This window comes from Fusarium musae, chromosome 1 (genome assembly GCF_019915245.1).
Source record: "Fusarium musae strain F31 chromosome 1, whole genome shotgun sequence".
Taxonomy (NCBI): Eukaryota; Fungi; Ascomycota; class Sordariomycetes; order Hypocreales; family Nectriaceae; genus Fusarium; species Fusarium musae.
The window spans coordinates 4,567,256-4,578,075 of record NC_058387.1 but is presented as its reverse complement, the minus strand read 5'-3'; the positions used below and the strand labels follow the sequence as shown (position 1 = coordinate 4,578,075).

Genomic DNA, 10,820 nt, shown 5'->3' with positions numbered 1-10,820 from the left:
AAACATCACGTCATAAAAGCGCGCCAACTGCCTCTCCCGTATCAATCCAACCTAATAAGCAACTCAATACTTCCATGTTCGTCCATGGGTTATATAAATATGTCCTTTTCACTCCTGAGATAACAGCAAATAATGATGTCTAAGAGCAACCCTGTTTTTGTCTCGGCTCTATTGAACCTTTTGCGGCTGCTCTTTCCTCAGAGTGACTGTTAGTCGACACTGCAGGGTGAATACCCAAGGTATGTGCTAGGGAATGAGCACAATCAGGGACCAAATTAACCCGGCCATTTCCCCGGCTAGAAGACAATTCTTGGTCTCGTGTGAAGCTTGATAAACTCCTCAAAAGAGTGCTAACCCACGCGTTGTCGCTTAATTCCTCGATCCGGCGTGCTGTCTAGCCGAAGGTCATTGCGGGTAATTTCTTCTGTACCCGCGGGACTTGGAGTATTGTGGTGGCTCACATGGGGAATGGGATGTCCCGTATGTAGTGCCGAATTCGGGTGGCTTGGGTCTGTATCAAGGCTGAAGTTGAAATCAGTGCCATCAGTGTTGTACTGCCCATCTCCAAATAAAGCGTTGCTGTCAAAAAACTGATCAAAATCTGCCGACTGAGGATCGAAGTACGCCTCATTGTCCCCTAGACCAGGTACATGCCCGGAAGGACTCAGTGGTCCGAGTATGCTACCAAGTTCGCTAATCTTTGCATCTTGCTCACTTTGAAGACGTTGGAGTTGATCTAGGTCCAACTGGTTGGTGTTGATCTCGTTCAAGGACGGCGGTGCCATGGGAGGTCCCATGATAGGGGAAAGCGAAGGAGCTGGGTTGGACTCAATGGGTGGGGGTGAGACTGAGGTTGAGGTAGGCATAGTCGGCATGGCCATGTGGGCATTTGATGTAGGTATTTGAGCAGTAGCAGGTACTGGTGTGGCAGAGACTGGGGTTGGGGCGGGAGTTGACCTGGCAGATGGAGCAGAGGAGGACTGGCCAGCCATGAAATTAACCAGTTTACTTCGTTGGGCATTGCTCAACGTGTTGGGGGCGTTGGCCACAAGCTCAGCAGCCTCTGGCAGATCCATGCCATGATTGTTGGTTGCGTTGTGTTCGTTAATCATCTTCAACATCTGCTCATGAGGGTTTGCCTCCAGTTCTTGACGGAGATTGGGGGAATTTGTGTCGCTAGGTGAATTCTCTTGGAGTTCTGTGACATGGCCCATTTCAGGGTTGTGATGATTGACAGTTTGGTAGGTTGAATTGACAGGTGTTGACCTGTTCGGGGTAGACGACCTAACTGACTGGGCGCGGCTCTGGTTGGGAATAGGGGGTAGCAGGCCGCGAGCCTTCTTATGAGGTGTGCCGTATGATGAAGGATCCATCTGTTGAATGAAGTCTCCTAGGTCGACCACACTGCCATGTTGAGCGGACTGCTGGTTCTGGTTCGTGAGCATGCTCGAAATAATATCGTTTACATTCTGCGAGTTGCCCTGATCCTCCAGTGTTTTTCGAAAGACATTGGCAAGAAAGTTAAGAATGGCGTTGATAGAATTTTGATGGCGGTCATGCTGATTCTGGAACATGACCGCCTGTTGATAAAGATCGTTGTTGTTTCTTTGTAATCGATTGATGGCCCCGAGAATTAATTTCTGTTGTTCTCGGACTTTGCTCAATTCTTCTCGAACGAGGGTCATCTCTTTCTTTGGGATGGGTTGAGAATCACCAGCTGGTAGTGATCGAGGAGCCTGGGCTGCAGAGGTTCCTAGCCCAGAGGCGAGGATCTCCTCGGTGGCACCCTCATCCTCACTGTCGTTATCGATCTCAGCACCCTTGGCCCCCTTCTTTGCTTTGCTTCCACTCTTGGGTTTGTTGATGAGCCACAGCAGATTTGGATGACCGCGTCGGAAATATGGGTTTGAGTACTCGCTAGGACTCTTGTTCTTGCGCTCGCTGGCTCGCATCGAGTTGTCCGACAGACCCACGCGTTTGTGGAAGCCATACATATTGAGCTGTCGAACAAATGATGCATAGTTGTTGTGTTTGAACAGTTCTGGAATCAGAGTCTTTGCAAACTCATCCTCATCAAGCACAATGAACGAATCTCCCTTTTCTGACCATCGAATCAAATCTTCGTTCTTGCGCTCTTCAAGGAAACTTTGACATGGTTAGTTTGCCTCTTTGACCCATGGTGATGGAGAAACTTACCTGCTCAGCTTTTGCACGAAAGGGGGGATCTGCTTCCGCTTCGCTTGCGCCTCTCTCTTGGCCTTCTGGGCCATCTCCTCCAATATCTCAACGTTGTCTTGCTCATTCAAGTTTTCGGAGGGGGCTTGTTGAAGCAAAGCATTGTCATCGCCAACAAAGTTTCCCCATGGTTCAACTGCTCCATCATAGGGCCGGGTATTGGTCGGGACAAGCGCGCGATTCATTTGCCGTCGAGCAAGCGTGTTCGATGGCGTCGACACAGGCTGAGCATATTGTGGCTGTGCCGGCACCAGACCAAATGAGTTCCCAACATGAGCATTCCCATCCATGATACCATCAGCACCGTTCATGAAGCTCGAAGGGTCGCCCATTCCATTCCAACGCATTACCTGATCGCCAGCCGGGTTCCCCGTGTTGTACTGTGGCTGCATTGGCTGCGGTATGGGCATCATTGGGGACGCTCCTGGTGCTGGCCGTTTCCTTGGGTTGGGTGCTGACATGAAAATGGTTCTGGCTCAATCGGTGCTTCCTCAGAAGCGGCGAGATTAAATTTCCGTGGATTGGCGCAATCGATGCCTAATCTAGTCGGGTATGGGTTTGTGACTGCTGATGTTGGTCGCCTTGGAACCAGTTCGCCTCGTCGCCTTGATCGGAATCGATTTCACGTAATGCGTGCCTTGGGAGGGAGGTGGCCCAGAGCGTAATTGTGACACTTATTGAGGCTTCTGTAACTGCTGCGTGTGCCCAACGTAGTCCGTGGTAAGCGGTCAACAACTTATCCTTTGCTCGGCTGTGTCCGGGTTGTGATAAGGGAAAGTGTGGGACCGTCTCGAGGGAGTAGATGGGAATCGCGAGATAGCTTTGGAAGGTAAATGCGAAAAGTTGTCGCAAAAGTCAGTTAAATGTGATTATTGATGGTGAAGAGGCACAGCCTTGAAGATATGATTATGGAGAAGATGCGCGGGCGCGGGGCTGAGGTCTAAGGACAGCCACTCGGTTGCTCTATCTTCGTGTACGGAGCTCGCGTAGTGATGCCTTAAAGCAGTGTGAGTTGCGCAGCGCGTCTGCCCAAGTTATGTAGTCTGAAGAAAAAGGCTGGACGGCAGCCTGTAGTCTTGGTCGGTGGGCCTTGCTCTATATAGATCAAGCAAGATAAGAAATGGTGAGCGGCGTACCCATCCTGAAACGGTAAGTAGTAGGCGATGCACAGGCCGGAAGCTGAAGCGAGCAAGTACCGATGTTGCGATTGAACGGTGGTGCAGTTTGCGTGACGGTGATGATGCTGGAGTTGATGGTCGCGCTGCGAATGGGGCTTCCGGAGCATTTGGAGCGGGCGGATTGAATGTCAAATATTTTTGGGCCAATCAGATTTCCGTCAGGGACATGGGCCCAGGTCTTCACGTGATGATAAGACGACGTATCTCGATCTCTAACGTTGAAGAAAGCCACGACTTTGTAGCCTCTTGGTCAAGCTCTAACAGCTTTTTCCAATCAGTTCTGTAAGCTTCTGTAAGCTCTATCAACTCTAGAGACAGAATGTCTCACTTCAATCATTTGTATTAATTCGGTCATCGACTGTAGGAAAAACAGTCAAAACTTCATCATTACTATGTGTCCTTGAGGATCGAGATCGGTCATGACATGTATTGTGGGGACGGCAGATGCGACTCGTAATGCCACTTTTCTTCAGCGAACAAGCATTGGCGTCATCCTATCCCATGTCAGCTCAGACTAGGAGGGGCACTATTAGACCTGGCCTGATGCTTTTATGCTGGGTATCATAGACAGACTATTCCTATTATGGTCTCAAACTTCACTTGTCACCAACAGCTTTGAACCACACTTGGCCTATCTACCTGATCTTCTCGGTTACTTTGCTCCTCGACCTGCAAGCGATGCTGCCTGAGCCATCTTAGCATTTCTTGCTGCATCTCGTGCCTGGTCCCATGCTCTTCCGGAGTTTCCCTGCCGTGCATCGCGCGCAGCTCTTTTCTCATCCTTGAGAGTCCGAGCCTTCTCGCGCGGATCAATGACAACAAGTTCTTCTTCTGCCTTCTTACGGTTACTAAGATCCTTGCCTAGTTTGTCTGCTGCGAAGCTGAGGGAGTGAGACATCCATCCTTCATCATCACTCTCATCCCTTTCCTGCTTATCCCAGGATGTACAGCTTTGACAATTTGCGATGAAGTGTAAATCACATAACTCAGCTTCATCGTCTGGAGCATGGGTACTTCCCTCTTCACGCATAGCCCCGGTTATTGTATGTTCGTTGTCCTTTTCCGGGGGCGCCTTCTCCAATCTCGATTGGAAGGCCTTCAGCATGCGGAGTGTTTTTGCGTCCTCACTTGCTGAGGTGTTGGCAGCTCCGGGCCTTCGTTTCCGGCCCCTGATTGATGTTTCAGGGATCATGGCTTCGAGTGCAGACTTCTTCCTCTCCTTCACAGGCTCCTCCGCATGAATGGTCCGTCGCATCGATGCTTTCAGAGCGGCCATCTCCTCGTTAGCTCGCTCTAGAGCGGTCTTTTTGGGAGCCTCCGGCTCAGGTGATTGGTCCTTCACCTCTCCGATCGTAAGCGAGCCAGGACTCCGCCGCGTTTCATTGGAAGGCTGATCAAGCGTGGGCCTCCTCGGCCCTTTCTCATTGACCTCATCTGCGACTGATGGGAGCTTCTCCGTTACTCTTTGCTTCTTGGCTTTCGGCTTTGCTGGTTTCATGGGGATTTCGTCTTCCCCCTCATCTTCCATGACAATTCTCGTATCAAATTTCTTTTTCTTAAGCACTGGCATGTCGTCATCACCTTCCTCGTCGCCGAAACTGAGCAGTTGTTTCCCGCCTTTCCGTTTCTTCTTCTTATCCTTGCTTGTTGCTGCTGTTGTTTTATTAGTTGGCGCTTGGGCAGCCACTCGAGATCGTTTCTTCATGTCATCGAAGGGGTTGACCAGTATCTCTATTCGTTCGATCTTCACTGGGTAGGTCGGTCGTTCCGTTGCTTCGTCTACTTCTCCCTCGCCCATTTTAGCCAAATTGTAGATCGTGTCGCCAGCAATTCGGCCAAACAGGGTGTTTTTCCCATTGAGCTCCTCGGCCTTGTCGAGCGTGAAGAAGAACTGGCTACCATTGGTATCTGGACGCGATTCGTTCGCAGAACCTAGCAGACCACGCCGGTTGAATTTGAGTCGAGAGTGGAATTCGTCCTTGAAATTGATTCCTGTTGGTCCTGCATTCTTCCCCTGGCGCTGGTCCATGGGCCATGGATCTAGGTCGCCGCTGAATGCGCCTCCATCGTAAATGGACTCTCCTCCATTGCCGGTGCCTGTAGGATCCCCACCTTGCAATATGAAACCTGGAACTAATCGATGGAATATTGTGTTATCGTAATAGCCGTCGAGCGCTAGTTGTAAGAAGTTGCGACATGTCAACGGCGTTTGCTTCGCGAATAACTCGACGGAGAGTTCGCCCCGGGTGGTGTGAATAACAACTGAGGCAGTGGGCTGCGGTTCAAGATTATAGATCGCCGACATTGCAACGCCTTGAGTTGTGGTGAACGGAGATTGGGTATTCACTTGTTGAGGTTGTAGAATTCAAGTCGCGTGTGATGAAGACTGAAAGAGCTAAGAAGAAGAAGCTTGGTTTGGCCTGCATGAAAGATCCACACCGGAGTCTTATCGATAACACATACCAAATCTTTTGTAGATGGAAGTAAAAGAAGGATCATCATAGCTATGAGAGATGCGAACCAATTTTTTTTAAGTAAATGCAACAAAATCACTTTAAAGTTGGTACAAGTTCAGGTTTCCCATATCAAGACTTGGATATCAATAATAATATATTACGTCCAGAATCTGGTGGCTTTCTACGCAGTCTTGAAACGTCAGCATGCTCTGTCGTCAATATGTTGCAAAAACAGCGGATACGGCTACCAATACACAGGGGTCACAACTCCAATATAATTTAAATGGTATTCCTGTAGGAAGTCAAGCAATTGCTTCAATAATGCTCTTGATTAGACTGGGTACAAATTGGAACACCAAATACCTATGTAATGGTTACGAAATGGTTTATTTAACAAGCGGGTCCTCTTGACCTTACGGTGAGATGGCCGAGTTGGTTATGGCGCCAGGTTAAGGTTAACCTTGACACCAATTTCCTGGTGGAGCAATCCTCCTGGGTTCGAGTCCCAGTCTCATCAAAATCTTGTTTTTGCCCTATCGTGTAGGAATTATCGCTTATCAATTTTTGCTCTTGTCCCGGTCATACTTGACTATACTTGTCTGTAGTCCCGTAGAACTTGGTATTGTCTTTTTCTTTCTTATGCCAATAGAAATTCTGTTTGGAACATTCCAAACAAACACAGTCACGATATTTCTGATATAGTCATAAATAACACGCAGTATTATAGCTTTGTTCATTGTAGGTTCAACTATGATCCTGTTGTCACCTATTGTCCACATAAGCACATTGGGCTTGCGTTCAGATGAACACTCATTATTCGCAATTGTTCATATGGCCCAAGAATTATCCTTTTCTAGCAGAAGTCACCGCACATAATATAAAGTGTCCTGAGCTTCGCGTTATTCTTCCCTCATTACACGCGACTTCAAACTTCCCGGTAAGGTCTCAGTTTCAATCCAGTTCATGTCGTCAGGCTGGTCCAGACGATAAAGAAGTTCCCAAGAGACGCAACGTAACATAGCGATCTCGTGTCCTTCAAGAACTCCTGACGGATCCGTGAACTATCGGTTCTTTGTGGGCATGTTTCCCAAATTCAACCGGGCTTCTGCCCCTGGCTTCAAGGTTTGCTTCAATGACAATAGTGACGCACGGCACCGCATATTCCACATCGATATCAAGGATGTGAGAAAATGGCGAGATGCGTTCAAGCCAAAGACGCTTGATACTAGAGCAGACCGAAGGCGTCAAGACACCCACGCATCCATGAGTCAACGGGCCATCACCAACAGTTCCTTCGTTACTTGCAGCCAAGAGGATGTTCCCACTCCAGAACGCGAGTCAGGATCCATGGACAGTGAATCACCATATGACTCCTCAATTTTTACAAGGGAAAAATTGGATCTTCTCGGAGACACGAAATACAGTGGCACAGTTGATGCCGAACGGGCCAAGACCGAAAGGATTCTCCAAGGTACGTTGACTCCAGATCCTGACCGGGACTATGAAGGGGAATTTACCCTCTTGTTTCTATCATTCGTCGAGGCTCAACGCGAACGACAGCCAGATACTGTTGATGATGGTTCGAAAGGGTGGAAATTTCTGCATGACATAATCACCGTAGGGCAGAGCGGTGAACCCAGTGAACTTCCTGCCTACCACCCCAGCCAACGAGCTTTTCTCCTTGCTCGGAAATTCAGGGGCCCTTTCCTGGTTACCTGCTCTACACGAAACATTGATGCTTGCAGCCACGCGGAACTCCTGAAGCTCATTTGGCAGATGGAGATGACCGGATGGAACGACATGATCTATGTCACCCAGAAGGACGAGGAGGTCCCTTACCGCATCGAAAGTAAGAAAAAAGCCGCAGTGTTGGAATGGGGACGCTTTGAAGATGATTATGAGCGTCCACGGATCCCAGCTAAAGAAGCTCTGAGAGGCAAGAAACTTAGGAGCCTTATCTTGAACAATGAAGCGGTTTCGGTAAGTTGAGAATAACTCAATAAGCCTTGAGACTAGTTGTTCTTGACACCTTACTTTGAGAGTAGAAGCTTTCTTATCTCTCCGAAGGGGTAGTTTGATTTTCCGGTAGATTTCAAGGGGTTTTGGTTGGCGCGCGTAGATTAATATTATCGTAAAGAATAGTCTTCAAAATGAACTTTGTTGTGATAAATCGTTTGCAATTTTCGTCTTCCTTCAGTGGTGTACCGTAGCGGTAGTACAGTGCTTCGTTTGAGGGGGTATGTTGTAATGCCATGGTGTGACAAGTACGAAGGACGTTGTCGTTATCTCAGCCAGCGATCGGGTTAGCGTGGATCGTTACATTTTCGATACGAACTGGCTCCTTGGGTCTGTTCTTTCGGTCCACCTCGATAGCTTCCATCTTGGCCAATGTCGCCTTACCCTCGTCTCCGATGACGCGTCCAAACACAGTGTTGAGTCCGTCCAGATGCGGCGTCTTGTCAAACGTGATGAAGAATTGCGATCCGTTCGTCCCAGGTCCCTTATTGGCCATCGACAGCATGCCTCGAGCGCTGTGTCGTAGCGCTGGCCGGATCTCGTCTTCAAACGCGCCTCCCCATATGCTGCGTCCGCCTTTGGGGTTCTCGGGGGGATTTGGTGTTGCGGGTGCCCCAGTCTGTGCCATGAACTTGGGGATGAGGCGGTGGAATGGAGATTTATCGTAGTAGCCCGAGCCACAAAGGGCAAGAAAATTCTGGTAGGTGTGAGCAAAGACTGGGTTAAACATATACTGGATTATACAAACCTCTGCAGTTTTGGGAACACTTTCGCAGTATATTTCAACCTTTATGTCGCCGTGTGAAGTGTGCAGCGTGACTGACATAGTCGTTGTCTTCAATAGGATAGTTTTTAGCAATGAAAGAAATCTTATTTTTAGTTTGGAACAAGAATACACAATGTTGTGTGGTAAGTGTTGATAATGTAGCATTGAGAAGATAATTGGGCGAAGAGGTTGATAATTTATACTTGATGACTAATACAATCCACAACTGGGAACTTACAACTTACAATAGTAGGGTATTTCTTAATGTAGTAAATGCTATTTCTACCTTTGGACTCATGGTTCTGAGTCTTGAAGAATTAGGGCTATACCTGTGAGTATTCTATAGACGAAATGGGCTGATGCGCGTTAACGAGGTGTTGAATGTGCCGAGGGTGCCTTGTATATTTGCCTGAGCCAAGCCAGCCGCCTTTCCCTTCTATCTATTATGGATGCTGTGCATGGCGATTCGTTCTATCATCAAAATGTCTTTGATTCGTGAAGATATGGGAAATGAATTTTTAATCCCTGCGACTTTTATTTAAGACACATACCTTGCACGGCAGCTCTCAGGTCTTAGCTCTCATGAATACTAAGGTATTATCGATAGCTGCTATCGACACACTCTCTCAACTGCTTCTTTGAAGCTCTGTCACGCCTACCTACCTTACCTAGGTAAGGCAGGTAGGTACCTTAGGTACCTAGTGAAGCCAACATCCTTTTAAAATTAAGGTATCTAGAGCGATGCGACTCTTTCGCTTATGCATTTTCCTCCTTGATTCATCTTAACAAGATCACTGTACTTTGGTTGCAGACTGGAGAATCATCATTCTTTTCTTCAATACCTCTGACTATCGGAGAGTTTTAAACGTCGTCTGCTCATGTCCAACCACTCTTATTTTCTTGCGTATGTTGTCTCAATCCCTACGCTTCGCTGTCGGTTATGGAGAGATTACCTCAGGAGTGTCGAGACATTGTTGCGTCCTTCCTGGATGGGTATGACGTGAAAAACCTGGTTCTCGTGTCAAAAAGTTACCAAGACTCCTTTGCCCCGAGGAACTTGGGACAGCTTTGGTTTGAAGGTCTCCCTAGACTTCTCTCCCACCTGTTCACGTACTTCCCAGCAATGAAGCCCAGTAAGAAATTCAGCCTTATTAGGTGAGTTGCAATATATCTTAATCATATGGGAAATCCTAATATTACCACAGAAAGATATCGATAATCCTGCAGAAGCGTGGGCGCGTCGGGACCCAGCTACCGCTGTACGAGAAACTTTTGACCGTTACTTGTGAGTAACATCTCGCAAGTGACGGAACTTCAAGAGTTGGATTTGTCTCTCGGAGGCTGGCCCCAGGAGCAAGAAAAGAATCTTTGCGAACTTTTAATGCGGACTCGGAAATGGGATAAGCTCAACTCCCTCAAAATCTCCACTTCGCCAGAGATATTATGCGCTGTTCTCAGCCGCTGCGTTCCCGAGATCCTCGAAGCCGTGAATATCGATGGGCACTACGGTACACGGATGTATAATGAGCTGGTACGCCTTTGCTCTTCTTCTAAAACTAAATACTCTTTGAAGAAGCTCAATATTTCCCCCAATTTGGACGGTCCATTGTTAGATAAGGAGATCATTCTGGAAGTTAAAACCCATTTCAGAGCTCTCAAATGCCTCAGTATCCAAGGACGTTCAGATCTTTGGGATCCTTGCTGGACGACTGCAGTCTTTGTGAGTTTACTACTTCACAAGCTTGTCGTTTCGAAAGACAAGCTGTCCTATGTGTTGAAGAAGCTCACATCTACTTAGTCAGGCTCGTTGAGCATAGTCTGTGATCTTCTTAACCAAACATCAATTGAAGAGCTCTGTCTCAGCATGCCATACAAACCCTTTCATCGAGCTTCTGTCTTTGAGTATTTGAACGGGCCGGTTCCAGATCCCGTCGAGTCTGAAGATGTAACCGAATCTGAGCTTGAGCGGGCGTATCGCAAACTGATTGCGGATATCACTTCAGCATGTCATCGCATTCACAAGATAGTTGTTCTTTAGCAGTTTAAAACTCAATTTCCTCTTATTAAGCTTAAATCTCCTGATAATATCATGGAAGTCAAGTTGTGTTAAGAAGGGGAAAACAAGCCATCCTGCCATCCTTCTGTCCTTTAAATGCAATCGAGAATCGC

At 47.7% G+C, this 10,820-nt stretch overlaps 4 protein-coding genes and 1 non-coding gene across 5 annotated transcripts; 2 read left to right on the top strand and 3 right to left on the bottom strand.

Annotated features, from left to right (window-relative positions):
- Positions 1-350: 350 nt before the first annotated feature.
- Positions 351-2,645, bottom strand: J7337_001377 (uncharacterized protein; the record flags this gene model as incomplete). Its single annotated transcript, XM_044819118.1, has 2 exons — positions 351-2,145; positions 2,197-2,645. 2 exons carry the CDS (start codon positions 2,643-2,645, stop codon positions 351-353), a joined length of 2,244 nt encoding a protein of 747 aa, XP_044686820.1.
- A 1,420-nt stretch (positions 2,646-4,065) lies between these two features.
- On the bottom strand, positions 4,066-5,718 carry CWC27 (Peptidyl-prolyl isomerase cwc27; the record flags this gene model as incomplete). The annotated part of the gene is made up of 1 exon (XM_044819117.1): positions 4,066-5,718. One exon carries the CDS (start codon positions 5,716-5,718, stop codon positions 4,066-4,068), a length of 1,653 nt encoding a protein of 550 aa, XP_044686819.1.
- A 568-nt stretch (positions 5,719-6,286) lies between these two features.
- Positions 6,287-6,386, top strand: J7337_001375. Its single transcript has one exon. It is a non-coding gene; the product is annotated as a tRNA-Leu (tRNA).
- A 563-nt stretch (positions 6,387-6,949) lies between these two features.
- On the top strand, positions 6,950-7,858 carry J7337_001374 (uncharacterized protein; the record flags this gene model as incomplete). The annotated part of the gene is made up of 1 exon (XM_044819116.1): positions 6,950-7,858. The coding sequence occupies one exon, from the start codon at positions 6,950-6,952 to the stop codon at positions 7,856-7,858; it is 909 nt and encodes a 302-aa protein (XP_044686818.1).
- A 298-nt stretch (positions 7,859-8,156) lies between these two features.
- CYP10 (Peptidyl-prolyl cis-trans isomerase cyp10) lies at positions 8,157-8,711 on the bottom strand (the record flags this gene model as incomplete). The annotated part of the gene is made up of 2 exons (XM_044819115.1): positions 8,157-8,582; positions 8,634-8,711. 2 exons carry the CDS (start codon positions 8,709-8,711, stop codon positions 8,157-8,159), a joined length of 504 nt encoding a protein of 167 aa, XP_044686817.1.
- Positions 8,712-10,820: the final 2,109 nt, after the last annotated feature.